We start from the raw sequence: 15473 nt of genomic DNA, 5'->3' as shown, positions 1-15473 counted from the left end.
AAAAGGCGGAACGCGGGACAGTCGGTCATTGACATTTGTAGATCTCATACATATAGAAGGAACTGTAATGTCTGAGACGAGGAAACTGCGGGACACCAATTTTCGAGTGATGCGAATTAGGCCTCACAATTGGCAGAGAACTGTCGGAATAGTTGAAAATTGAAATTGTTAGTTATCTTAGAGTCACAGTCGACCACTAACGATTATAGCCTACATTTGGCCTCGAGGAGAATTATTTGAAAACGAGGAAACTGCGCGACACCCTGATTGGAATCTCCGTCCTTTTTTTAAAATAAATCCTGCGTGATAGAAGCTTTATTCGCGTGACAGGGTCAACTTAGCGGCGTGACAAGCAAAGTTACTGACTTCAAATGACTGTGTTAAGCCAGTGAGAGGAGACCAGATGCTAATGGTTGGCAACTGGCAAGGTGCAAGTACTTTACCAACAGACAGTAATCAACAGATCCTGGCTAGAGGATTAGGTCAAAACATTATATACCACATACTAACTGGAATATAGCATTTGGGGTGGCTGAGAACATTGACTTTTTTTTCAATTTTTTGTTTTAATTTTTTTTTTTAATGAAATCAACGACCCGTGACGGCGTGATCGCGTGCAACTGGCGACCAAGTCGGCGTGATCCTGCGTGCCTTGGACACCGATTCCATACTGGCGCGACACCCTAATTTTCGAACTCGTATAAGGCAGATTTAACCTCATTAACGACCGTGAACTGTCGTGATAGTTACAAAATCGAACTTATGAAGTATCTAAGGGTTAAGCATTCGGTCACTGACTCAAATAGACACGCTGAAAATGCGGAATATATCTAGAAAACGCGGAAACTGCGAGACACCCTATAATTTTCGAGTACAACGCAGATTAAACCTCACAAAGTGCCGCAAACAATCGTGATAGTTAAAAATCGAATTTATGAAGTATGAGGGTTAAACATTCGGTCACTGACCCAAATAGACGCTGAACATAGCCTGGCGGCCTATATGGAATCTCTGTCCATTTTTTGAAATAAATCCTGCGTGATGAGAGCTTTTCTATATAGAATAATTACGGAATTAAACAGGAAATCCTGCGTGACGTTGCCACCAATTCCACTCCGGCCTGGCGGTATATCGATCTGATCAAATTAAATGTATAGGATTTGATTTAAATATATATTCAACTGTTCATTCTATTAGCCCATATATTCACCCACTTAATACTATATTAACATACGTTATACAGATGCGACCCGAAGGAAGAGAAGGTATACATACAACTATATATAAAACGCGTCTGATCTGAGCAATTGCATGAATCGAAGAAGCAAGAAGTTATACAAAATTTTATCACACAAAATCGAGGGTATGTACTAGAGGTTGAATGTGACGAACACAACGGAGGTATCACCAAATTTCGGAAACAACAGCGTTTCCGGTACTCACTACGGTACTCACATCACATTCAAACAAATAAGTAAAGTGAACAGTAATGCTGAATGAGCTACAGGTAAATGATTGACCAAAAGTAGTTGTATTCACCGACAAGATAGGTTAATGGAGAAGCGCCCAGCTTCTTGATCGGCATGTCGTGGGTTCGATCCGTGGCCGGGTCAAGCCAAAGATCTGATCAGTAACACTAGTGTAGTGGTGACGATAAGCGCCCACAAATCTGGCGAATACGGTTCGATTCCCGTCTGAGGTTTATCTGGGCTCCTCTTCCCCCGCCGTTGCCGTTCTTACGGCAACAAAAAAGCCCAGAAAAAGAACTGACGAAAGAAAGCACTCACAAGGAATAGAAAGAACTAGTAGAAAGGGCGGCGGCTTCAAAAAGATCAACACCGAAAAGACCTGTGACATCGGGCATACTCTAGGCCAGAGGTCTCAAACTCAAATGAGCTCGCGGGCCAGTTTTCCAGTTTTGACGACGCCGCGGGCCGCAGCATCAATAGCGGTATTCTATGTCTTTCCAAGTAGACCTTATTTGGCGGAAATGAATTGTCCAGTCAGTCAGTCAGTATGCTTTTATTCATCTCACCAACAAACACATGTAAATTGGTATAGATTGGGAGACGACGGGGGACCGGTCAGTCGCCACCCAGCGGAGTTATAAATGAGTAAATATGGCAAGATCAATACTAACGATTATGACTATTGAAAGTGAGCCGATCCAGCAGAGTGACAGTAAACACACATCGTCAAAATGTAATTTACTTTTGTGTCAATTTATGCCTGGCACGAGAAGTATCATCACATTTATAACTATATTTGAATAGAATTGTTGTTGTACTTGATATGTATATGATTTAGACACCATATGGGCGGACAAATGTATGATGCCATCATAAAAGCTATCTGATTATGATTTTGCAGCTACTATGAATATTTTGAATTTAACAGATTGATAATAGAGACTGATCTGACATCAAAACATTTTTAGGTTGAGCATTGCTATTCCAATCCAGGATTCGGGTATACCTCTGATAAGTAGGCTATTAATCTCATGGCCAAACATCTTCAAATATAAGAGCAGAAAAAATATAAATATAATATAAATATATGATTGAATAGTATATTCATATTGAAATGAACCCGACTATTTTCGGCTGATACTCGTCAGGGGTAATCGTCATGCAGCAACCGGTAGAGAATTGGAAATATAAATATATATATATAATAATATTCATATAATTCATATAATATTCATATATAATATAAATATATGAATGAATGTGTCCTAGTGATTGAAATGTCGGAACGCCGAACGGCCCCTTGTTGTTACATCGTTGGAGCGTACCACTACGGAACTAGGTACCTTTAAGTGACCTCAATAACATGGTTTAGCGACCAAAGATGTTAACTGATTGCCAATGGTTGCCATAACTACTGCCTTAGTTAGCGAAATACCGAGCTGCGACCTTCTGATCTATTACTATTCCCCTGATACGCGATTAGTTTGTTGCGTCCATGGTTCTAACAAATTCACGGCATATTCCGTGTCACTCCGAGTCCACTCGAGTCATTTTCATTTTGCCATCGAGTTAGTCCGAGTCGGAGTAATTCTAAGAAAGGTCGCGTCCAAGTCCAACTCACAAATTTCAGTCACGAATCGTCTAGGGGTCAGGTTTTGTCATCATGAATTGGAAATGTGGCGAAATAGTGAATCTTCCACTGCATGGTAGCGTTTGCAATTGATGCGATAGGGAAGTTTGATGAATAGTTTCAGGCTTTCGGAGAAATTCAAGAGGGAATTTTGACTTTATAACCTGAAAAGACATATGTGACACTTAGATATTGTCAAATTAATAAAAATCTAAAATGTCGTCGCGGGCCGCACAAAATGCTTTGGCGGGCCGCATGCGGCCCGCGGGCCGCGTGTTTGAGACCTCTGCTCTAGGCCGAGGTGGATGTTGGATTAAAAGAATCGCTACTGATGCGTGTCGTTCGACATTCACTTATCTGTTCATGACATCGCACTGTGTCTCATCACATTGTACATTGTGTGTGACTTGTTCCGATGAAAAATATAACTCAACTTGCTCATCACAATCCAACAGCACACGCAAATAGTATTAGTATTTCTTTTGATAGAGCATATCATTACTTTGACTTCATGTATAATTGATCTGAGTTCTTTTGTCCGGAGCTTATACGGCTTGAAGTTCGTAAGTGCATTGCATTCAATTTTCCTGAAGTAAAATTGAATATATACTGGCATTTTTTACGTTACACCATATTTTTAGCTAGCGTAGTATATTTGACAGTCCCAGAACTTAGTTTTGGCAGCTTTACAAAACTACTTACTTATACTTACTTATACTTAAGTAGGTTTAAAGCCATCAAAATAGACTTCTACTTGTAGATTTTTCTGCTTTTAAAATCACTTATTCTACTCGTACTTGGGTGGATTTTTTTCCTCGCTACTTTTGCTTCTACTTAAGTAGCTTTATTAACTACTTTCACCACATCTAGACTACAACACGTTACTTTTGAGGGTAGTAGTATATTTTTGCCACTGGCACTACTTACTCATATGCTTATATTTTTAGACTATACTTCCAATGCTACATCATAGTTTTTTCAGCCAAAATATTTTGTTTGACACTTTGAATTTTAACGGCTTCTTGAAGTTACAGAACTTCAATATCCAATTGAACCCGAATATTTTCGGCTGACACTCGTCAGGGGTATAGGATAGATTGATTGATCGTCGTTTACGATACACACAACGGGAGATTTTTTGTGTCTGTGTGTGATTATCTTCATAAACAAGAAGACGAGATCGCTCATGCCTGTTCTTTTATATTTCAGTTTGATCATTTATTACGGTATTTAACCTTATGAATAAATGCAAAGCTGCACAGTCTGGACTTGATCAGTCAGTAAATAATACTCGAGTCAGTCATTAGTCCCACCGATACTTAGTCCAATTCGCCTCCGAGTTATATCAGTTCTGCGATGAATTGATTGCGCTGTCCTACGGGCCATTCTCTACTAGTTGCTGACGATTACCTCTGACCAGTCTCGGCCGAAAATATTCGGGTTCATTTCAATATTAATATACTATTCAATTGTACTTTGAATTCTGTACTGACGGTTATTCCTATTTGCGTTCATTCCTCAAGTGCTTTTTATGATTTTAGACTACTCAACAGTTTTAGGTTTACACGGCAAAAGCAGGTATATCTAGAGATCTCGATATCCCTGGGCAAAAGTAGGCCTCGAATACTCATTTATTTTCTTACTTGGAAAACACTACTTTTACTTCGCTACTCAAGTGGAAAGTTATGACATTTCTTCTACTTCTACTTGAGTAACAACGGCGACTACCCCTCATGGTGGTCGATATTTCAAAATTATTTCTCCGGCAAAGCTTTCAAGTTTGCTTTCTGATTCTTAGCGAAGAATGGAAAGAAGGAGAGGCGCAATGCGGAAATTCGCGAAGAAATGATGGTACAGAAATTGGCCGAGTTCAAGTTGATTAGGGTCTCAATCAATCAGTTTTATAATATTTTCATCATTTCAAAACACCACATAACTGCGATACAGTGAAAAGATAGGACGGTGTCGAAACGACTTGGATTAGTCTTTTGAGATCATAGAAACCCAACTTGGCGTAGGCGAAGTAAAGAAGGGGTAGGCTATGCACACTAGGGTTGTCCATAATTTGGAAAATCTCAAGAAAGATGCGTATCCATGTCTCATTCTGTAGATTATTGATAAAAAACGTCAATGAACCTGCAATAAGCTCATAGGAAAGTCGTTAACATTTGTCTAAATGCGTTTGAAAGTAGCTGCCGTGAAGTGGGCGTGTTAGCGACCATAGAACAGCGAGAAGACTAGTAATCACGAAATCACGTCTCTTGATTGGTTAATCAGCTATGCTTGAATAATCACGACCGCAGCGGATTGCTGATTATGTGCTTCTACTAGTTCAAGAAGTTCGCTAACGGCAATGATTCTGTAAGCGCATTGTACGTTGGTGAGTTAGTATTAAAATGAGACATCTGGTCATTGAATGTTTTAGTGTTAAAACTAGGTACCGATAGGTTTCGAGCAACAATAGCCTCTTGCATGCGTGACAGAAGTGAAACAGCGAATGATTGTGAACTTATAGAACTAAGTATGGATCCCAGAATTACCTATCTGATATGCTTGAGATTACGCCAAGTGGTCCTGCTCTTCTGGGTGCAGGTAAGGCATATTAGACATCGCCAAACTGGTGCAGCATACCATGTGAGATGGATTCTGGACACAATCCTGTATGCTCAGAAGATATGTGGCTCGACCAGGTAGCTTACATTGGATTTCTGAAGAAGAGTAACTACCACACCGCTTCAATACATCCTTTTTATGTCCATGTCTGGTTTAATTCAAGCATTAGTCGTGATGCAGCCGGTTATGATCTAAGATTCATTAAGGACATGCTAAGCAATGCAAGCAAACAAACTGTCTTTTTGCTGGTCCCACCAGCATAGTCTGTGCTCATCTTTAGACCTCTTTGCACGGCATCCTTGAGGACTTTGACAGCACTTGCGGGTATCATTCATTATGCTGCAATAATCTGACAAGTGCCAAGCATAAATGACGGATTTCATCCAGCCCTTACTGCATTCAAGACTTCAATTATGTACCACGACAACAGCCTAATAAGATCAGACAAAGTAGTGGCAATCTCAAGCTTTATATTTGTATTCAATGATGGTACATCCGCTCTGAAACTAGAAATTCGTTTGCCACTCGCATAAGCGTCTTTGCAATATTTTTCTGCTTGCTTTTGTGTTTTCCATCAATGAAATCAAGGCATACAGGCTACAACGGTTACCTTCACAATAAGCAATCCAGTCATGTATTTAAAGATATTGTGAAGCGGCTGTTCTTTGAGACAGACAGACAGACATTTATTGCTTCGTCAAACAAAAAAAGTTGACTGGAGGTGACGATATGGCCTATAAAGGCCTTATTACTCGTCACCTCCATGGCAGTGAAATAATCAAGTGCACTCATCCCAATAAATATAACAGTGGACAGTCTGCAACATGAAAGAGAATAATAATCACAAATAGAAGACAATAATACACACAAATATATAACAAAGACAGTAGCCATGGCAACATACTAGGTAAAGCAATATGTAGTCAATAAATAGATGTTCATCATGTATTTCGTAACTCAACATGTTCTGAATTAATCCTAAATCATTATTTGCGGACCAAACCACAATGCGCTTACAGAATCACCGCCGTTAGCCGACTCCTTGACCAGCTGATCACCAAGCCGCCAACGTCGTGATCATTGAAGCATAACAGATTAGCCAATCAAACGCCGTGACTTCGTGATTACCAGTCTGCTTGCCGTTCTATGGTCGCTGACGCGCCCACTCTACGGCAGCTACTTTCAAACGCATTTAGACAAATGTTAACGACTTTCCCGTGAGCTTATTGCGGGTTCATTGACGTTTTTTTATCAATAATCTATAAAATGAGACATGGATACGCATAAATTTTGAGATTTTCCAAATTATGGACAACCCTAATGCACACTGAAAGAAAAGTAGAGCAGATAATATATAGGGCAAGCAACAAAATGATGTGGCATGTGGCGGAAGACGAGATCGATGTTAGATCGTGGTCCAGTAATCCTGAAGGCTGATGACTAGTATTCATTTGGAAGAAATTGCTTGTATTTCGACTTGGATGAACACATGCTCGACAACCATCGGCTAGCCGGCGAGATGATGTTCCACAATTGGGGTCCAGCATAGGCTACTTGATAGAGCAGTGCGTTTTCTTGTAGGCTACCCGTTCTGCGCGGGAGATAGCGTAGTGGTGACGATAAGCGCCTACGAATCAGACGGCCCCGGTACGTCTGGTCTCCTTTTCCCCCGCCGTCGCCGTTCTTATGGCGCGCCAAAAGAAAAAGCACTCACAAGGAATGCAAAGAACCAGAAAGGGCCGCGGCTTCAAAAAGATCAACATCGAAAAGAACTGTTACATCGGGCACTCTAGGCCGAGGTGGATGTCAGTCTAAAAGGATCGCAACTGCGTGTCTTATCGCATTGTGCATTGTGTGTGACTTCTTCAGGTGAAAAATACAACCCAACGAATATTGATTATTATTATTGATTATTGATCATATGGTAGTTCTTCTTCGTTGACGCTATGTGTGCCATACTTGTGCGCTCTTGACTCATCTGAGGTGAAGTAGTCGTTGAAATTTGAGGGACATTGACCATACGTCCTCCTTTAGGAGGATTTGTCTTATATTTTCAGGTTTTTGAAAATGTCCTCCGAGGACGCCTAAATATCATCCCTTTTGGCATTTCGTCCTCCTTTACACAGATTTTACGGCTCCGATATTCCAGCAAAAATAGCAAAATCGGCTGTTTTCAATCTTGATCAACGAACTTTTCTGATTTGGTTAAAGTGTCCCCCTTTTCCAAAATATGGTAACCCTAAAGTTGATACAAAACATCAAAGTAACTATATGCAAAGTCACTTTCATCATGGAAAACTGAATGCTTTCAATATAGAATGTAAACGTTTACATTCTACTTTCATGTTTAGAATCCTGTCCTGATCCGAGTCCGGATCCAATCCTGTTGCGGAAAAATCTGCCGGATTCCTGTCCGGTTAGAATCCAAGTGCATCTCCGGTCCGATTCAGATATGATTATGACTTATGAGCGTTACGCACAACGCACTTGTGCTAGTACGGGTTCGTTGTTATCCAAATCTGATTTCAAATGTATAGTCTGAGCCTGAGAATTGAAATGTTTATCAACTTTTCGAAACAATCTAAAAGTAATATCTATCAAGTGATGACGAAATGTGGCCATGTGCACTTGATTTTGATAGAGTATACGGTAAGAGTATAGGTTATGGTTATATATAGTCGTTTCTCGTTATATACACTCCTTGGAATTTATATACGGTCAGTGTCTGTAGGACCGCAGCATAGACAAAGAATTGTTTTATATCAATTGCAGGCAGTAACGTACGGCGAGGTTCGTGATTGCGGATGTAGATTGAATATATATAGAAAATCTGGCACTTCTTCGATGGCAGTCAGAGATCGAAAATTGCTCACCATGATCACCAATGAATGTTTTCCATGAACACGAACAAAAATTTATAAACGTCAGAATAAATTGTTTTTGTGTGCCGTTGGAGAGACGGATATTAGGGTAGGGGTGGGGGTGGGGGGTATTAGGGTGGGGGGAAAGGGAGATTGGAAGTGGGTTAGGGTCAAAGTTGGTGTTAGGTATCCCAAGATTAGGGAAGGGGGATATTAGGGTTGGGGGATTGGAGGTGGGTTGGGAAAGCGAGATGGGTTAAACCCCGGTTAGGGGTAATCTAACCCCAACTTTGAACCTAACCCACCTCCAACCCCCCTTTTCCCCGAACCCTAATATCCCCCTCCCCAACCCTAATATCCTCCCTCCCGCAAGGCCGCAACCCTAATATCCCCCCTCCCTCAACCCTAATATTCCCCCTCCCACAACCCTAATATCCCGCCTTCCGCAACCCTAATATCCTCCCTCCCCCAACCCTAATATCCCCCTCCCCAACCCCAATATCCCCTAATATCCCCACTCCTACAACCCTAATAACCCCCTCCCGCAACCTCAATATCCCCCCTAACCCTCTCCAAACGCAAAAACAACAATTTTGACGTTTATAAATTTTTATTCGTGTTCATGGAAAACATTCGTTGGTGATCATGGTGAACACTTTTCGATCTCTGACTGCCATCGAAGAAGTGCCGAAAATCTGACCGGTTAGCAGATTCACTTATTGAATGGTTTCTTTTATCACATTAATATACTCTATTTCGCGTAACACGTAACAAACACACAGCCCAGTGAGCCCACATAAGAAGGTGCTACACATTCACTATTGAATTTAAGTAAGCTACGTAAAATACATACTGTACCCCCGCGAAAGGTTGCTCGGAATTAAAAACATAAAACTTGCTTTTTGAATGACTAAAACCATGCATAGGCTGTATCAACCGAACAGGAAATTCGTTTACTTCGAAGCCTGTTCATTAATATGCCACCATTACGCTGCATATTTACCTGGCATGCGTAATCCAGATTCAAAATAATGGCAATGTGGCAAAGTGTGAGTAGCAAGTAAAGTCACAAGCAATCAATCTTTCAATATAGTCTTTTTCAAACCTTCTTTGTTGCCATTGTAACATTACGTAGTATACGGTATGTGTTTCATATTGTTACGTGATACGTTTCCAAATCCCTAATTCGTAAAACAAGTCAATCGGTGTTTGCGATCACTATGTGACTCATCATATCCAGGGATATCCCTGATCATATCTATCACCCATAGTGGATGAAAGGGCACGTCTAAAAAAAAGAAAGCCGAAAACTGAAATTTAAAGGTTTAGAGCACTAAATATTTGTATATTGGAGTCAGGGGTAAACCCGTCATTTTCGTTTTTGCCGTGCATGTCGCCGAGATTTAGGATTTTAATTATAGTCGGTCTTATGACCAAAACACGAAACACTCTGTCGAGGGAGGGCGAATTTCAGAAAAGCTACAAGCTTCGCTCAACATCAAAGCTATGCTGCACACTGCTCGGAATGCAGCGACCAATACAATAAGCTTTGTATTATCGCATATACATTTCACTGATTTCAGCGCAGTGGTTCTCGAACTGGGGGGCATCTGAAGGGGGCGGGAAGCCGGAGTTTATTTTTGAAAAAATTGGCGCTCTGCGCGATTTACCCGCAGCTCATACTTGTTGCTCCTGTGTATTGTCCGCTTTTGATATTTAAGAATTCTCTCATCAACAGCCATAACCTTCCATGCCATCAAGCTATCCGTTGGGATAGGTAGCATTCTGGTTACACTTTTTAATATTTGTGATATCGTGATAAGGGAGGCGTGAAATATTTCACTATTGTAAAAGGAGGCATGCTTTAAAAATTTGAGAACCACTGTTTCAGAGTCTTAATAGAAGAACGTGGATAGCGGTTGAAAGAGATTTAAAAGATGTATCATTTTAATATTGTTTCGAATCATGACGGCAAATAGATTATTTTTGTAATTTACCGTCCCTTTCTCACAACCTGACATCAACACCTTCACTGAGCAGCATTTATTAACAATGTAATGAAGAAATAAAATTAAAATACGCTGAGAAACTAGCTAGAATTTTTCACTCGGCCCGCCAACGTATTTTCAACTTTATATTTGGCCCGCGGAGGAAAATAATTGCCCACCCCTGGTTTAGTGTAATATATTTGGTTGGTGTGCCAAGACGATTCTCAGTAGTCAGTGTCAGACCTTGTATTTAGTCAGTATAGAATCTTTGGTATGCACGAGACACCAATTCCATACCGGCCTACTGGAATCTCGGTACGTTTTGCCTGATATATCGGGTGAGCAGCCATGATTCTCCAAGTTGAAGTAATTTAATAAAAAATAATAGAAAAATAAAACGTAGTGCGAGCACAGGACACCGATTCCACACAGGCGATATACGGTATCGCGTTGTTTTACTGCACTGCGATTGCCGTATTGTTAGGCCAACAATCGGCGAGGCAGATTGAATTTTGAACCTCACCTTTGATAGTTTCACTGTCATTGCACGTAACAAAGCCGATATTCGCAATCCTTGGTAATTTGAAAAGGTCTTGTACTGACATTATCAATATTTGTATTTTTGGAATCAGTGCGACAAAAATATTCGAATGATACCCGCTACTAATTCTGAACTCGGATAGCACCAAACAACCTTGTTTAACAACAGGTGGATTGTCTCCATGTTCGAGCTTTTATCGCATCAGCAGTGCAAATTAGACATCGAAGCAAATTCACTATTTTGTGTTGCTAAAAACAAACATTTTTTATCTGGAATACTCCACATTTCTCTGTTTTTGTGTGCGCTGAAACCTTATTATTTATCTAGCATTATTTTATTTTGTATATATTATATTTTTTCTCTATATCAAATAATGAATTGCGGTCGCATGTAAATGCTGATTTCATTTTCTTTTAAATTGGTGTGGCATCTTAATCCTTAGCAGAGTCTGTGATGCGCATTTACTGAATGTTGTGGGAAGCACTGTAAATTGGAATTATCCATATGGTAAAGGGCAACAATTTCCGATGTGTTACATTTATTGAAGAAGTGCCAGCCAAATTTTCACTGAAGTAATTTCATATATTTCACGACCAAAAAACAATGTCAATGTGTGTTTATGTCATTAGTGTATCCCAGAGCTTGAATTTTAATTACGGCTCTTATATCCTGTATCCTTGATTATGCGTCTTTCATTTAGTGCATTTCTTATTGGCTGTTGTTGTTATGGACTACCTTATCGAGCTCGAAATTATGATCCCGAGAACGTGACTCTGCACAATAAGCTTATCAGCTGGAACTAAAATGAGAATAGGTATTCCAAATATTTATCATACTGTTATTTTAGCAGAAAGCCTGATGACGGTATTCTGTAAGTTTGTAGGCCTATATCTGTTACAGCAGTGTGGAGGGAGATCATGTATGCAAGAATTATGCATGAAAATCGTTGCTGATGATTTGTAATATTCTTTCAAATTTTTCAGTCCACATTTATATGGAATGAACCATACATAAAGCTAAGTTTTGATTTTCATATTCTGCTGTAGATTTTTTAATCATTTACTCAAACTTGTTGATGAGCGTACTTCCGCTGAACTGTGAATCGGCGTAAAATGAGTGCCGATTCTGAAGTAAAGAAACTGAAAGATTTGGTCAAAAAGTTGGAACTTCAGAACCAACATCTTCGTTACAAAACCGGTAAATTTGTCCCTGGCGCGACTTCCAGATCGGTACCCGCATCGCACGATTTGCTTCCGGATAATAACCCAGAACAGTACACAATACTTCCCGATGGAATACAAAACGATTCTCGATATAAAGAAGTGCAAAGACTGAACGAATGCAGCTGGTTGTTTTCTATCGATGGCCGAAGCTGTTACGAAGATCCCACATCATTGTTAGCGTGGTTGAGGCACGAACTTGATCATCCGGCTACTCGGGATTTAGAATATGCAAGAAGAGACGTGATATCAGATCTCGAGGCTGAGTTGAAGGCTAAGATTACTTCAGTACAACCCAAGATTACTTCCAAGGCAAAAAGAGCACCTGCAGACAAGTTGCAAACTGATACCTCCGAATATAACGAGACTCCGACATACGATTTTGGATTGAATTTTGAGTCTACATCACCAGATCCTGAACCAGATGATGTCCCAGCGTATCACAACCATGGGCACGTTCGTCACATGCCTTTACCAAGTCACACAATAACGATGGAATCGCATGGCACCCCGCACACTAGAAGGTCTGTGAGATCAGCGTCGCCATCTAGCACACAGAGAGTGCGCGGTACGTCTCCATCAAACTCGCATAGTTATTCGAGAACACATCAGTCCCCCACCAGAAGAGGTGCATCACCATCGAGACGAAATCCATCACCTACAAGACGGAATCAGTCACCTGTAAGAAGGGGTCAGTCTCCTCAAATAAACAATGATTTGTCTGTAAACTTGGACCAGTTTGGGTCGGAAGAGAAATCAACGTCACGACTTTCCGACCGTAGCACTCCGAGAAGATATAGAAGTCCATCACCTGGGGGAAGAGTGAATTCATACAGATCTGGCGCGATAACTTCTACAGAAAACGGCACCCCTCGACGATATCGAAGCCCGTCACCCGGAGATAGAGTGAACAGCTCAAGATCTGGGGTAGTTTCGACTACGGAAAACATCGCAGTGCGTCGATACCGTAGTCCGTCACCTGGAGATAGGGTGAATTCGTCAAGATCTGGAGAACTCACGTCTACAGGTAACAGCACACCAAGACGATACCGTAGTCCATCACCTGGGGATAGGGTGAACTCTTCAAGATCTGGGGTTATGACATCTACAGATGGCGGCACACCTAGGCGATACCGAAGCCCCTCACCCGGAGGGAGATCCGCGACCTCGTCCAAATCTGCTACTTTTGCTCAGAGGGATTTGTCGTATAAGAATAGTACGGAATCACTATACACCCCACGTGCCAGCGGTCTGTCAAAATCTGGAATTTTACCTCAGAGAGATTCGCAGTATAAGAATAGCACGGAGTCGCTTTACACTCCGCGGTCTAGCGGTATCAAGCCACCGTCAAGCGCGTCGCGTGTTCGAACCCCGCGGAGTAACATCAGCAAGCTGACTAGATCGTCTCTCGGTCAAAACGACATGAGACGTGCAATGTCGACGGAAGAGATTCCACGTGCTTCGGAGGATTTGGTTCAGCGCGGTAGAAGCGGTAATTTATCGCGGCGAGCCTTACCCCGTCCGAGTCATTCATCGGGCATATCGAGTCCTAAATATGTAAGTCCCAGACACAGAACTGTACGCGATTACGTGTCGTCGCCGTCTCAAGATCAAATGTCGCCGAGGAGTGATACGAAAAGTGATCCCAGCGACGTTTGGAATGACGGTGAATTCTTTTGAATCCGTGGACCCGTTTGAGTTTACCGCTTCAGTATTGAATCTTTTTTCCTTGTTTACGGCTTTACTAAGCGATGTGTCTGTGATCGATGTTTGTCCGTTATTTTGTAGCGCACCTTCTGTGCGGTATGTAGAATGGAAAAAGCAAAGCATGAGGATGGGATCGTGTCTACACGCTTATTTGTGTTACCGTGTCACTGTTTCGTATTGTAGGCGATGGTCCATACAAATGTGATTAGCCCCTCAGCTTGTATAGGCCTATACAATTGCATAATATGTTCATATTGAATACATTATTCAATTGTATATTGAAGCTCTGTACCTCCAAGAGTCCGGTCAGCATATTCAAGAGTTTACTGTCACATTTTGCAATGAGACTTAAACTGGGTCCTTGGAAATTCATAAGATGGCGAGAAGACTATAAAGATTATTTACCCAAGTGTCACATTCATTGCCCTAGTTACCAGTGATTCTTAACTTGAGTTGGATCTGACCCCAGGGATTCGATGAGTCAGTATTATATGGTGCGACCAGCTCGTGATTCGTGATGTAACGCTTTAGTTGGCTATCATTATCACCATCCCATTACACCGCATTACTTTGTGTTGATACTTATATGCTGCATGCAACTCTGTTAACTCAGTCGTCAACTGGCGACCGTCTTGATCTATTTCAAGTCTCACAGAAAAAGCTCTTATCTTTCCAACTGCGAAGGGTTCGATCATGCAGCTTGTGGTGTTTAGTACCTCCCGAATTGTTAGGAACACTACTATACTGTGTTGATTGTTATCAGAATACTCATATCAGGGTTGTAATGACTCAAGTCACGATTTTCTGATGATTCGTCATGACTCTAGTCTAGTCATTTTCTCAAAATACAGAAATGACTCGACTCCAGTCATTGCGCACGACTCGAACCAAGTCATATGACTCGAGACTCAGACTGCCAAGACCGACATATGATTGTAATTTCGAATAATAGTAAAGTAACCACACTATTGGGATTTCGTCTGTTGATTCTGGTACTTGCAACCAGAAACTGCTTAAAGTGTCAAAACTGTAGAAGTGAGATGGACTTGTGACTTGGTTACAACCCTGACTCATATTGCTTGGGCACATTGATTTGTCGTTTGAATTCAAATGTTTGTAGGATGAAAACAGCATATATGTAGCAATTTGTGTATCGAATCCTGAGTCGAAGGAGTGCTCCGATCAAGTTGTTCAGTCGCGTGCTTTCGCAGTTGGCGATTGTGACTTGTTCTTCTCATATTAGATCATTTGTTACTCTTTGTGATGCGAATGGCGTCGAATTAAGCTTACTAGTTCTGATTACTGTTTGTAGATGATCTTTATCAGGTGTTTCAATGCTTGACTCGAAATCTCGCAGCTAGCTGATAACTCGTGAGGCTTGTCCGATATTACCTCTCTATTCATTCGCGTATTTAGTAAACAAGAATCAATGTGCTACACTTCA

The 15473-nt window shown here is 41.1% G+C and overlaps 1 protein-coding gene and 1 long non-coding RNA gene across 2 annotated transcripts in view; one reads left to right on the top strand and one right to left on the bottom strand.

The window, feature by feature from the left end:
* LOC145440858 (uncharacterized) overlaps positions 1–1455 on the bottom strand; it is a 68481-nt gene extending 67026 nt beyond the window's left edge. Inside the window, exon 1 of the long non-coding RNA XR_013915638.1 lies at positions 261–1455. This is a non-coding gene — a long non-coding RNA (uncharacterized LOC145440858). The remainder of the gene's footprint in view (positions 1–260) is intronic.
* Positions 1456–9200: 7745 nt separating this feature from the next.
* LOC145440845 (uncharacterized) lies at positions 9201–15473 on the top strand. The gene has a single exon (XM_080318606.1). It carries the CDS (start codon positions 12215–12217, stop codon positions 14000–14002), a length of 1788 nt encoding a protein of 595 aa, XP_080174732.1. The 5' UTR covers positions 9201–12214; the 3' UTR covers positions 14003–15473.

The sequence above is a fragment of the Botryllus schlosseri genome, chromosome 6 (genome assembly GCF_051294905.1).
Source record: "Botryllus schlosseri isolate E-star chromosome 6, Bs_hap1, whole genome shotgun sequence".
In the NCBI taxonomy this organism is placed as follows: domain Eukaryota; kingdom Metazoa; phylum Chordata; class Ascidiacea; order Stolidobranchia; family Styelidae; genus Botryllus; species Botryllus schlosseri.
Note: the sequence above shows the minus strand (reverse complement) of the source record. Positions and strands in the feature narration are given on the sequence as shown.

What these genes read in the sequence shown, in the direction of transcription:
- LOC145440845 (XM_080318606.1), top strand. Translation starts at nt 12,215, where the DNA reads ATGAGTGCCGATTCTGAAGTAAAGAAACTGAAAGATTTGGTCAAAAAG.